The sequence below is a fragment of the Oryctolagus cuniculus genome, chromosome 7 (genome assembly GCF_051225735.1).
Source record: "Oryctolagus cuniculus isolate XC-2025 breed Fujian yellow rabbit chromosome 7, ASM5122573v1, whole genome shotgun sequence".
Classification (NCBI taxonomy): domain Eukaryota; kingdom Metazoa; phylum Chordata; class Mammalia; order Lagomorpha; family Leporidae; genus Oryctolagus; species Oryctolagus cuniculus.
In genome coordinates, this window is record NC_142873.1 from 143274628 (window position 1) to 143287603 (window position 12976).

Consider the following 12976-nt stretch of genomic DNA (forward strand, 5'->3'; position numbering starts at 1 on the left):
CTGCCTGGACTACAGACGGATCTCCAAGTGACACTCAGACCATCTGACTTCAGCCAGAGCAACCCCAAGATGGAATGGGCCCATTCACAGGACCCCACACCGACTGACCCATACTGGTGACCAATTAGTAGGCTGGCCTCAGCCAGAGTGGTTCTCAACTGACTGTCCCTGGGCAGATGACACCTGGGCTATCTAATGTCAGCCAAAATGACCACCAGACTGACTGACCCCAGGTCGGTTGATCCCAGCTAGTATAACCCCTGACCCCAACCAAATAATCCCCACGACTCATCCCCACCAGGGGGGTAGCCCAGGCTGACTGAGCCCACCCGGAGTGCCACCCTCCTGCCGATCCACGTCCATCCAGCACTGTGTGTCTGGGCCAGGCCCAGCTGCAGTTACAACCCTTACAGATTTCATCTCTGGAGAGCCCTGACACCTGCTCCCCAGCTCTCACCGGGATAAAAACAATCAGCTCTCCCCAGCCCTGCCAAAAGCCCCCCTCTCCTCCAGCCTGGACAGCTCCAGAGCCCCAAAGTCAAGTCCCAGCCCACTTTAAAAGACCCAACTCCTGCCAGAGGCCAGGGGCAAAAACTAACTCAGACCTTGAGTTCAGGGCAGAAGTGCAGCTTAGGATCCCTCTGGGTCCCACTAACACTGACAAGGGCACCGACACATCCCCCACACTCCACCACCCCAGGGGGCTGCCAGTCACCTCATGACCACCTGTGCGGGTACGCATTCACAGTCACCCCAAAGACAGAGAAGTAGGCTTGGAGAGATGCTGCCATTTGCCCAGGCCACGCGGCCACAGAGAGCAGAAATGGGTGTTTAAACCACCCACTTTATTCCAGGAGGCCAGGCACAGAGAGAAGAAAGCCCTATCTCCATCCCCTGTGGGCCACACTCAGTGTCATTCCCAGGACATTTGTCCCTGACACAACAAGGCAGGTCCCAGCAGGTGTATTACAGATGCAAAGATGATCGAGATTCACCTGGCTTCAGGGGCCTCACAGTCTGAATGGGGGTACAGGAGTGAGATCAAGAGACCGGGCAAGGCCAGGAAGGGGAGGGTTCATAGAAGGGAAAGGCTTCCTGGAGGAGGCTGCCCACCAGCAGCGCAGGTGCAGGTATTGCTCTGGGGGGTGAGGTGGATGGGAGGGTGTTGAGGGAAAGAAGGAAGCGGTAGTAAACACACAGCCCAGCGCCCAGACTGGCTGGAGACAACGGAGGGAGGGGAGCTGAGGCTAGATCATGGAGGCCTTGAATGCCAAGGTGAGGGGGCCAGCCTCATTTTGAACTGGGGAGCCACAGCAGGTGTGGAGCAGGGAAGGGCCCAGAGTCAGGTGAGACAAGTGCCACCTCCCACAGGCCCTGAGCAGTCAGGCAGCCTCTCCAGAGATCACACCAGGACCCAAGCCACCCAGAGGTCCCTGGAACCAGTGAGGGAAGGGGCTTCACATTCCTGTCCTGGATGCAAACAGCACCCACTCCAAGTCACACCAGAGAAGTGCACAACACACACATCCACTCCTACTCCCCAGCCTGGCCAGAGCCTGGACACACGGTGCCATTGAGGCCAGGCACAGGGGGGCTAGCAGGTCTCTCCCTGGGCCCCCCATATCTGCAGAGGCCTCCGAAGCAGCCAGGACCCCCGCCCACTGCTCCCCCAGCCCCAGCTCCAACTGGCCCAGCTACATTCCTCCGCTAATCTCCCCAATCTGCCGGGCGGTTGCCTGAGCAACCGCCCGCCACAATTTGGGAAGCAGGGGGATGGTCTCTCCACATCCGGCTGGGCTGGGCTCTGGACGGGGTGAGCTAAGGGACAGAGCTCGCTCTGGAGGCTGGCAGGAGGGGAACGCACATCTCCACGTGCAAGTTCCCACATGCTGCCCGGTGTGTTTGTGTGTGTGAGCGCGCATGCATGGCTGTGGGAGTGACAGGAGAGCCTGGCACCAGGTTTCAAGTCTTCAACAAGAGACCTGGTTCTCATTCCCGCTGAGCCTCGGGTCCATCTGTGACCGCTGGCAGGTGACTGGCTCTCTCTGCCCCTTGCTTCCTCACCTGTGAGATAAGGAGGGCACCCTGCTATTCCAACTGCAGTGGTGTGAAGTGCCCATGAGCAAGGATCATGTGAGGGCAGAGGGGGCCCCTGGGGGGACGGGTGTGGAGGTGAGCGAGTGTGAGCACTGGGTGTGCAGACGCACACGTCTGAGCAGCGGCAGGCATGTGCCTAAGGGGTGCACACATCTGTGGTGGGGTGAAGGGGAGCCATGCATGTGCGTACGTGTGCACGTGTGTGTGTGCGTGTGCGCCACGCTTCCTCTGCCCACCGTAGCTGCAGCTGCTCCTGTTTTCTGAAGACCCTGGGTAAGCACAGCTTGTTCACCATCAGATGTCTGTTCCCTTTGCTTTGTTCACAGAACATCCAGTTCCCAAGGGTGGCCCTGGAGAGAAATAAAACTTCTCCCAAATGTAGGAGCTAGGATCTTACCGCATACCAGGCACAGCCCCCATCCTAGCCTAGGAAACCCAAATATGATCCCGGTGACAAGGCTGGTCCATTTCATCATCCGGAGCTGTCCCCCTGTCCTGAGTTGGCCCATTCCAACCTGGGAACCAACACAGGTCCTGCTCCTGGACGTCCTCACCCACCCCAGCCCTACCCTGGATTCCCCACCCCAACGACTTACAGCTGCATCTCTACCTCCCAAGCTCCTCCCTGTCCCTCCTGCCTCTGAAGCCCTCCCCAAGCCCTCTGGATAGAAGATGGCTAACAATGGCTGCACTAACGGGGCCCCACAATTCCAGATAATAAGACACTGGCCAGCCGCACCCAGCTCCAGAACTGTGACTCCAGCTCAGGGGCCTGGGCCAGCCTACCTCACCACACTCACTGCCAGGTCAATGCATCCAGACTTGCGCTGGGGTTCCCAGAGCTGCCCACCAGAGCCCCAACCAACTGATGAGCAATGATTCATGGCCAGGGCTGGCAGCAACATACCCACCTTCTAATCACCCAGGGCTCAGCCTGGCCACAACCAGGAAGATGTCCCAGGGTCGGGCCACAGGGAGAGAAAGCTGAACTGGCACCACCCAGCAGAGCTAACACAGAGCCTAGCAATGCCAACTTCCTACCATCTCCACTGAGGATGCCAGAAAGCCAACTGCAGCAGGTGAATCTATGCCACGCCCACCCCTCATCTCACTGATATGCATTGCAAATCCCGGAGTTAGTAACAGGACAGCCATATCGGCAGAATGAGGGGAAGGTCCTGCTCAGGTGTACACAGAGGCAAAGCATCGAGGCAAGGTGGGCAGAGTGCACAGATCCCTTGCAGTACAGACACCTGGGTCAGATAAAGACACCGGGCAGGACAGAGGGGCACGGGGCGACGCCACAGCCTGTGCACTGCAAAGCCTACCCTTTGTGAAGGAACTGTGGACAGACACGGCTGTGCAGTGCCACAGCACCGTGTTTGGAGGGTACGAGGCAGCAGTTTCACGGTGCACAGAAGCAGAATGCAGTGAGACAAGGCAGGGAGCTGCACACAGTGTGCACACGCCCCCGGACAGACACCTGGGCTGGTGTGGCAGAACCAGGCAGAACTGGGATGCAGCGTGGAGATGCCACGTGCATGGCAGCACTGCGGCCAGCCCTGCATGGCCTGCGGCCACCACTGCAGTGCACTTCATGGCACGCTGGGCGGGTGCTCGGGGCCGCTGCACCACAGGTGTGTGGAGAAACACCTGGCTCTTCTCCCTCTCCAGGCACTAGCATGGGGCTGGGGGAAAGGGAAGGAGCTCCATGCATTCTTGCAGCAAGGGTGTGACCAGTGCAGGCATGCAGGACAGCACAGAGACACGGACAAGGGAAGGATGCAGAGGGTTACAGAGGCAACTGCTGGCTGCAGCAACCCAGCCCAGAATACAAGTTCAGGGAAGTCCCGAGGCATAGACAGCTGTAGACTCCAGCGCAGCACAAGAAGTGGCACAGCTAAGGTGTGCAGTGAAGGCGCGTTTGGAACAGTGGATTCAGTTCAAAGGCTCTGGGGACGGCACACAGCCCTACAACGAGCAGGGATGTGGCAGGAGAAAGGCCCATCGCAGTAACTGTGCAGTGCACCGACACCATGACCGGGAAAAGCCCAGGCCAGACCCCCAGCACAGCAGAGTGCTCCCACACTGCAGGGGAGGCACAGCCTCCCCGAGGTCTGTGCAGGCTGGGGCACAGGTGCACTACGGGGAGGACATTTGATGCAAACACGGTGCCCACCTGGGACTCCGAGGGAAACCTGGGACAGGATCCCAGACAACACCAAGGTGCTCACACAGCGGAAGGCTGAGCTGCTGCCGAGGGTGGTGAGGGCAGTGAGCGGCAGCACCAGGCTGGACCAGGAGGCAGTGACCTGGGCAAGCCCACATGGCCGACGCCGAGCAGACGCCCGCTGTGGGAACGCAACACAGGGCGGAGATGCCCCGCCAGTCGGCGCAGTGCAGTGCTGCAGTGAGAGGGGCTAGGCCCAAACCCCTAGAAGGCCCACATGCCCAGAGCAGTGTAGACTGCTCAGTGAGGTCCTGCAGTACGGCACCAAAAAGCTCAATGAGGCCGCCATGCAGTGTGGCTGTCAAAAAGCCTAAGGTGGTGGCAAGCAGAGGGGCAGCAGGAGGGGCTCCATCCAGGACGCCAGGAGAATCCACCTTCCCAGTGCGACGCTCACCACCCAGCAGAGGACGGCCGCACAGAAGGGGGCTGCAACACTCCAGCGGGCAGGACAACTGCTGGATGGAGGCACAGGTCGGGGGGCAAGGCAGAGGGAACTCAAGAGCACCCACACACCCCTAGCAATGTTAGATCCCGGCACGGTCACACACACAGTAGGGCAGTATGAGCGTGCTGGGCCCCAGGAACCCAGAGAGCACATGCGCAGGGCGGGCCACAGCTGTGCTGCCATGCAGTTAGCTAGTGGACGACAATGAAGTGGCACTGCAGTGTTGCAAAACTGCAGATGCCACCCGGGGGTACACTGGAGGCGTGGGGAGCCCAGGCCCCCCAGGGGTCCTGTGCCCACAGCTCTGGCCAGCTGGGCTGCCTTGGAGGCCTCATCTGCCCTGTGGGTTTCCTCCCACCTTGACCCCAACTCGCCGACATCTTCCGCCCCAGTGACTCTCCAAGGGCACAGGATGAAGCCACTGTCACCCACGAGGCCGGCAGTCCAGAACTGAGCCCATTGTACAGTGCTTATGTCTAGCCAGGCACCAGCAGGCTGGCGGGCAAACAATGAAGTCAGATTCTGCTGAAAAGCCTTTGGATGACTAACGCTCAGCCCTGGCCCCCAGCCCAGGGCGGGGCGGTGAGGGGCAGGACAGGGGAGGGAGACCTACTGGGTTAGGCCCTGGCGCAAGGTGGGAGGAGGTGAGATGAACAGTGGGGAGTAAGTGAGAGGACAGCCAGACTCACCCAACCTGGCTGGTCACTGCCCCATCCCTCCAGCCTGGCCACCCGCACTCCCTCCAAGGCCCAGACTTCATCAGAAGCCAAGAACAAGCTTTTCTGAGCATGCAGGCTGCCCCCACGCACGCTCGCACACACACACTTAATAACAGCAAACACACAGTGCTTTCTGTGTGCCTGGCTGGTTCTAAACCAGACGCATATAAATACACAATGCACCCCCACGGCAACCCCATGCAGAGGGCCCAGTCACCATGCCCGTCTCACAAATGAGAACACTAATGGCTCCGAGAGGGCAGGACCTGCCCAGGTCTCACACAGCTAGAAGCAACAGAATCAGGATCAGAACCCAGACGGCCTGGACCCTGAGCCCATGCTCTCCACTACCTCACTCTCAACACAAACCATATTTACACACACACAGCCACGCAGGTCCACATGCACACGTTCTGAGTAACCCCCTTCCTCCTCTGCCAGCTCAGACCCGCCTCTCCTGTCCAGATAGGTTCCTGACACCTCCCAGTTGTCACCTCCAGCTGTCCCACATCTGCGTTCTCTCCATCCCCACCTGTCCCCAACCCTCAGCTGTCCTCCCAGCACCACCTGTCCCCTCATTGCCTGAGCTGTCCCACCCCCAGATACATCTGCACCATGAGCTGTCCCCCAGCCCCAGAGGTGACCTTGCCCACCACATAGCCCCAGCGAGGCCTCTGTCCAACACCCCCACCCCAGTCTGTCTCCCCAGCTTTGGCCCTTACATTGCCAAACTTCAGGAGCTAAACAAAACCCCTTCCTCCTCTTCCCTGCTGACTCAGCACTTGGCCCTGGGGTCTGCACCTTGGGGCTCTGGCCAAGACCTCCTGAGTCATCCAGCAGCAGTGTCTTCTGAGCTGTCTCCTCCGGAGTCCTCCCCCAGCCATCCTGAAGGCAGCAGGAGCCCCTGCCCAGAGCTGGACAAGGAGGCTCACCCCTGCCTGGCCTCTGGAGCCCCAGCTCCTCCCACCACCCCCTCCAAGCCTTGTCCATGCACCAGAGGTTCACATCGATGCAAATGCTTAGAGGACACCTGCCACGTACATCAAGGTCCTAGGGACCAAAGACGACAGAGACTCAGCCTAATGGGGAAAGGAGATGGAGGATAGTGGCATCACACTGTCACGTATGCATTACGGGAGAAGGGCGACCCACTGTGCATAGCAGGGGCTGGGAAGGCTTCACAGAGCAAACAACCGTGGACCTGGCCTCTGAAGGCTGAGCACGTGGGCAGCCCCAGGAGGGGAAGAGGAGGCTCTCAGCAGAAGGCACAGCACATGCCAAGGTAGAGAGGTGAGAAAGGGCGTGGCAGGTGGCCTGGCGAGCCGGGGTCACCCGGTGGGCAGCAGGAGTGGGGCCATCAGAGGAAAGGCATAAAGTGAAGCCATGTGGAAAAGAAACGGCTGGCCCTGCAGAGCCTCTTCTGCCACGTGCGGGGTGGGTTTCGTCCTGTGGGGGCTGGGGAACCTTCGGCTTGAGGCACAGCGTCCTGTCTGCCTTAGAGGGGTCACTGTGGTCACAGGGTGTCGAAGCATCGGAGCGCAAGAGGCTGGTGGCAGAGTGGAGACCAAGGAGGGGGCTCCTGCAGGAGCCCAGACAGGAAATAACAAGGCTGGAGAGGACGCCGAGGCATCAACATAACTTCCTCCACAGCTGCTGGGGGGCAGTCCATGCAGACCGAGCTACTCCCTGCAGTGCCCCCCCCCCCACGGCCCCCGACAATGCTGCAGCCCTCGCGCCTCTACACCAGCACTGGGCAGAACTTTCTGGGCTGGTAGAAACATCCTCGCCCTGCACCAACAGGTCTGGTGATGGCCATGAGTCACACGTGACTTCTGAGGACTTGAAATCTGCCCAGTGCAACTGAGGGGTCCATGCTCATTTCAATTCACTTCAACTCCATGGAGATGGAACATGTGAACAAGGGGTTACTGCCCCAGAACATTCCCACAGAAAGTTCTGACACTAGCGACCAGCCATGGAGACTGCAAACCCTGGCCTTGGGTCTGAAGACCGATCAGGAGGCAGGCCCAGGGAAGGGGGTGTCAGGATACTCCCATCCAGCACCCACACATGCACACCGCATTCCTGAATGGAGACTCTCACGAGACACCGGGGCTCTTCCACACCTGAACACACAGACACAGGGCCCCAAGCTCACACTCAGCAGGACACTCCATTCCATGAGAACCCTGTGGCTAGGTGCATGGCTACCCTGGCACTCAGACACCCAGGCACCTGGACAGAACACAGAGGCACTCCACACTGTCCACACCCTAACGTGAGCGCTCTCAGACACCTGGGCACACTCACCTCCACACCCACAGGCCCTGTGGGATCCTGTTTGCCTTCCCACACCCTGACCCTGGGACACCCTCACCTAGATACTGAGACATCAGCCACTCAAACAGCTGCCTGGGGCCAGCGCTGTGGCACAGTGGGTTAAAGCCCTGGCCTGAAGCGCCAGCATCCCATATGGGCGCCAGTTCTAGTCCTAGCTGTTCCTCTTCTGACCCAGCTCTCTGCTATGGCCTGGGAAAGCAGTAGAAGACAGTCCAAGTCCTTGGACCCCTGAACCCATGTGGGAGACCCAGAAGAAGCTCCTGGCTCCTGGCTTCAGATCGGCGCAGCTCTGGCCATTGCGGCCATCTGGGGAGTGAACCATCAGATGGACGACCTCTCTCTCAGTCTCTACCTCTCTCTGTAACTCTTTCAAATAAATAAAATAAATCTTTAAAAAAAAACAGCTGCCTGCCCAACTCCAGGAACTTGAACCTTGGATCTTCAGCCCCCTAGGCTCCCCAGGGCCCAAAGCCTAACCCAAGCTCAGACTCTACCACACCAGGGTAACCAGATGATCAGATGCCCTGCCAGATGCCACAAGCCCTGTTCCCACAGCTACAATCATACACACACACACACACACACACTCCCTGACAGCTTAGATGTCAGGGTCACATCCACACACCTGCAAGTGTCACCGCAGGAAGCAGGTCTCCTTCCTTCCCTCCGGCTCTCAAGCAGCCAGGACAGGCCTGGGGCTGACGGAGGAGGGGCTGCCCGTCAGCTCCCCTCCCGCTCCTGGCCCAGGGCTCCTCCCCCAGAGGCTCAGGATGACCGTTGGGACTCAATGCTTCCCCAACTGCCAAGGCCTCATCACAAAGGGCTGAGCCTGGGGGCCGGGCCCTGCCAGCTGCTGTGGCTGGGGCCAGGGAACAGCACACAGAGAGGGCGGAGGTGAGCACGGCCGGCAGAGGACCTGCTCCCTTCTGTCTGCCAGGGACTTAACCTCCTCAAGTCACAGCTCCCGATGACCCTCTCTGCGTGGCCTTTCCACAACATAATACCATCCCCCAGCAGAATTTTCCAGATTCCTGGAGGGAAAACCCTAGCTCTTTAATCTCTACCTTCAGTGGAGTCAGTGCGCCCCCATCTGGCATCTCCAGCTCCGAACTTGACCCATTCTCTGAAGCCACACAGATCTACTCTGCCTGGGTGGGCCAGGCCGTACTGGGGCACTGAGGACAGTCCCTGTCCTCGCTGAGCCCATGCTCTGGTAAGGGGGACAGGACAGATAAACTGTAATCACAACAATTACAGTGCTGTGTGAAAATTCGATCAACCCCCACCGGCCTCCTGGGCCAGGACAGGCATGCCCAAGGGAAGCTTCCAGAGAGCTGAACAAGATGCACCAGTTCACCGCGAGGGGGTGGAGCTAAAGAGTTCTGGGGGGAAATGACAGCCAGCGCAAGGGCTGGGGGGGGGCAGGCAAGGGATTTTTAGGGGGGCCTCTAGCAAGTGGGGCAGGCTGGCCAGGTCACAGGATGCAAGGGGCAAAGGACACAACACAAGGGGCTGGACAGACAGACAGGCAAGAGCTACAGCAAGCAACGGAGCTGGCGAGAGATGGGGAAGGACTGCACCCCAAAGGCAATAGAGAGCCTCCAAACAGGTTTATTTTTTCAAGATTATTTATTTATTTGAAAGGCAGAGTTGAGAGAGAGAGAGACAGAGAGACAGAGAGACAGAGAGAATCTTCCATCCACTGGTTCACTCTCAAAATGGCCACAACAACCAGGCTGGGCCTGGCCAAAGCCAGAAGCCTGAAACTCCATTCAAGTCTCCCACATGGGTGGCAGGGGCCCAAGAACTTGTTCCATCCTCTGCTGCCTTCCCAGGCACATTAACAGGGAGCTAGATTGGAAGAGGAGCAGCCCAGGGCTGGAACCAGCACCCATATGGGATTCTGGCATTGCAGATGGGGGCTTAACTCTCTGTGCCTTGACGCCAGCCTCTCCAAAGGGTTTTAACCCAAGGTTTAAACATGAGTTTTAGGAAAAGCCCTGGTACCATGAGGGAAGGAAGAAGCCAAGGGGAGCCTCCCTGCAGGTGAAAGATAGCTGAGGCTGGAGAGAAGCCAGCCAGCCAGGGGGACCTGAGAGGGCTAACGGTCAGGACGCATGAGCACACAGGGTCGGCGACTCAGAGGAGGGCAGGGTGGAAGGAAGAAGGGGACATGGGTCAGGCCCTGCAACACTGGCTAGCCCATCCCCCCATGGAGGGGCCACCCCACAAGCCAGCACAGCTGAGGGAATCACGGAAGGGTAACGGCACGCACACCTCCAACAAGCAGGGCATCCAACCTGGGTTTCTCCGTTACCAGGGCTGGGCAGGCAGCCGCTCAGCTCAACACCCCCAGCCTGGCCACCCTCACCAGGTCCTGCCGAGTCCCCTCCCTCCAGCCCCAGGAGGACAGGCTGCCTGGACAAACCCTATTGCTCAACCTGAAACCACTAGGCAGCCTCTCCCTCATTCCTCTGTCCACTACCCCTAAAGGACAAAATGAGCTGGAACACAGTGGAACAGATTCCTGCGGTGTGGACATCACATGCCCCTACCTGGGAAACCCAGGAGGTAAGCAGGGAGCTGGGCTAAGTCGACTGAGACCAGGGGCAGGGTGATGCCACCTCTCTTCTACTGGGGGCTTCTGAATTCCGCTCTAACAGTGACAGCAACAGAGGTGATGCCAGGGACTTTGGGAGTCACATGGGCAGCAAGTGGCAGTGGCAGGGTTTGAACCCAGGTCCCCGCAGCGTCCAACCACAGCTTCACACCCATGTGCTGTCCCCAGGCACTCAGACCAGTCACCATCACAGCAGTGCCCAAGAGGCAGACGGGGAAACTGAGGGACAAGTCCCCCTGCTGGTGGAAGTTAGGATGCCTGAGTATTTGGGCAATCAAGAGGACTGGTAGGAGTGGGGTGGGGGGATCAGCAGAGCACCCCTTGGGCTTGACTCAGGGTGGGGGAGGGGCAAAATTGCGGCAGGGCAGGGCAGGGAGTGGAGGAATATGGGGAGGGAGGTCTCACTGAGTCACCGTCCTGGGCACCGGGCAGTCGAAGCTAAGGCTGCGCCCCCCGGGCAGCTGTGGGAGGCCCGGAGCTCCCGCCCGAGACACGCTAGAGGGCGGCAAGCGGGGAACTGGATCCTGGGGAGGCCGCCGTCTGGGGCGGGCAGCCGGGAGGAGCCTCTCCCTACCAAGGCGGCCCCGGCACGTGTCTCGGCTCGGATCCCGCCCCGGGCGTCTCCCCGTTACTCGGTGCCGGTAGAAGGCGTCCCCGGGAGCAGGGCCGAACCAACGCGGCCGGAGGGAACCAAGGTCTGGGATCCCAGGCCCTAGGGCAGGCCGTGGGACGCGCGCACGACACACGCACGCACACACACGCGCGACACACGGCGCCCAGCTCACGCGCCGCGCAGACACAAGCTCGGGACACCACGGGCAGGTACGCAGCCTCACACGCCACACATCCCAAAGACTGCCGACCCCGGCCGACCGAAGCGCGGGGCCGCACGCCGGCACTCCCATGCCCACGGCAGGCAGGCCGGCAAAGTTGCCGAGTGGAACCCACGGAGTGTCCCGGAAGACCCCGGCGTCCGCGGCGCCTCCGGCGCGCCACGAGAGGGGGCGCCGGCCCGCAGCCGCCGGCAGGGCCCAGCCCCGAGCCCCGACGTCTCAGCCCCGCCCGCCTGGGGCACGGCCCCCGCCCGGCCGCCCTCCGTACAGCCCAGCGAGGGCCACCCGGAGCGCCCTCCCGCCCCCCGCCCCGCGCCCCCCGCGCCGGCCCCCGCCGTCCTTCCCCGCCCCGGCCGGGCCCGGCGCCGGCTCGGATCAGCCGCCCGCCAGCGCCGCGCCGAACTTGCGAAACAACAAACAGCCCAGCTCGTCGGAGTCGGCGGCCGCTGGTCCCTCCGCCCCCGGAGCCCCGGGCCGGGCCAGACCCCGCGGCCCCGCGCGGCCCACGGTCCACGGCCGCCGCCGCCGCCGCAGCCGCGACAACTTGCTCGGGCCGGGCGCGCCACACTCGCGCCCCCGCGCGCACGCACACATCTTGCCCGCGCCCCCTCGGAGGCCGGGCCCGGGCACACCCGAGCGCGGCCCGGCGCGCACCACACTCGCAGCACTGCCGGACGCGCAGCCAATGCGCACCGACACTCACACTCGCGCACACGCACGCCTGGCACTCGGGGCACCGCTCGGACCCACACAGCCCCCAGCGGTGCACACACAAGCCACGGACACTCCCACACGTACACACCGAGCACACGGCGCTCGGACACACACAGACCTCACACGCACACACACCACGCATGAGTTCCCGGACCCGCACTCGGCACACGCATCTCTCTCTCTCTCTCCCTCTCTCCCTCTCCCTCCCCCCCCCCACCAAACACACAGCGCTCCCGGCCAGGGCAGGCAACATGCAACACAGAAGCGGATCCAACTCCGGCCACACCACCAAACTCGGATGCACACGCTGCAGGCACACAACCCACTTGGCCGCACAAACACGAGCCACCGGCAGACACTCGGCGCACACCCACGCCTCGAGGCGCACAACCTTCACCCAATACACTCGCCGACACAACGCACAGCCCCCTTGCCTTGCACGCACAACTCGTGGACGCACATTCGCAGCCACACAACACCCTGAGCACGCCACTGACCTCCCACTCCCGCACACGCGCAGGGAGCACGCCCGCACCGCCCGGCCACACAACACTCACACTTTCTTCCGAGCTACGCCACGGGCCCCGCGGGCTCGGCGGGGCAAGCTCGGTCCGACCGCCGCGCGCTTACCTGCCGGAGTCTCGGTCTCCGGCGCGCAGAGCTGGAAGGTGAGCGCCAGGACGAGCGCCTGGGCGCGGGCCATGGTGGATACGCCGCCGCCTGCCCCGGGGGCCCGGTGCGGGGGGCGCCGCCGCCGCCGGAGCCCGAGCCGAGCCCGAGGCGAGCCGGAGCCAGAGCGGAGCAGCGCGGCGCGGAGCGGGACTGGCGCCGAGTCCAGAGCGGGAGCCGGAGCAAGCGGGGCGCTGACGTCAGGCCCGGCCGCACGATCGGCGGTCTCGCGGCGCCCCCCGCTGGCAGCCGCGCGCGCTGCTATTGGGGTCTGGACGCCCGCCGGCCCGGCGCGCCCCTCCCCCACCA

The 12976-nt window shown here is 61.7% G+C and overlaps 1 protein-coding gene across 9 annotated transcripts in view; it reads right to left on the reverse strand.

The window, feature by feature from the left end:
* PTPRU (protein tyrosine phosphatase receptor type U) overlaps positions 1-12846 on the reverse strand; it is an 87055-nt gene extending 74209 nt beyond the window's left edge. For 4 of the 9 annotated variants that reach the window (XM_051856778.3, XM_051856777.3, XM_089301141.1 and 1 more), the window contains exon 1: positions 12629-12841. In XM_051856778.3, coding sequence (XP_051712738.1) covers positions 12629-12701 — 73 coding nt within the window. In that variant the 5' untranslated portion in view covers positions 12702-12841. Of the gene's footprint in view, positions 1-12628 lie in introns of all 9 variants that reach the window. The other 5 variants (XM_089301142.1, XM_051856781.3, XM_051856780.3 and 2 more) reach the window with 2 other exon arrangements.
* Between the last annotated feature and the right edge of the window lie 130 nt (positions 12847-12976).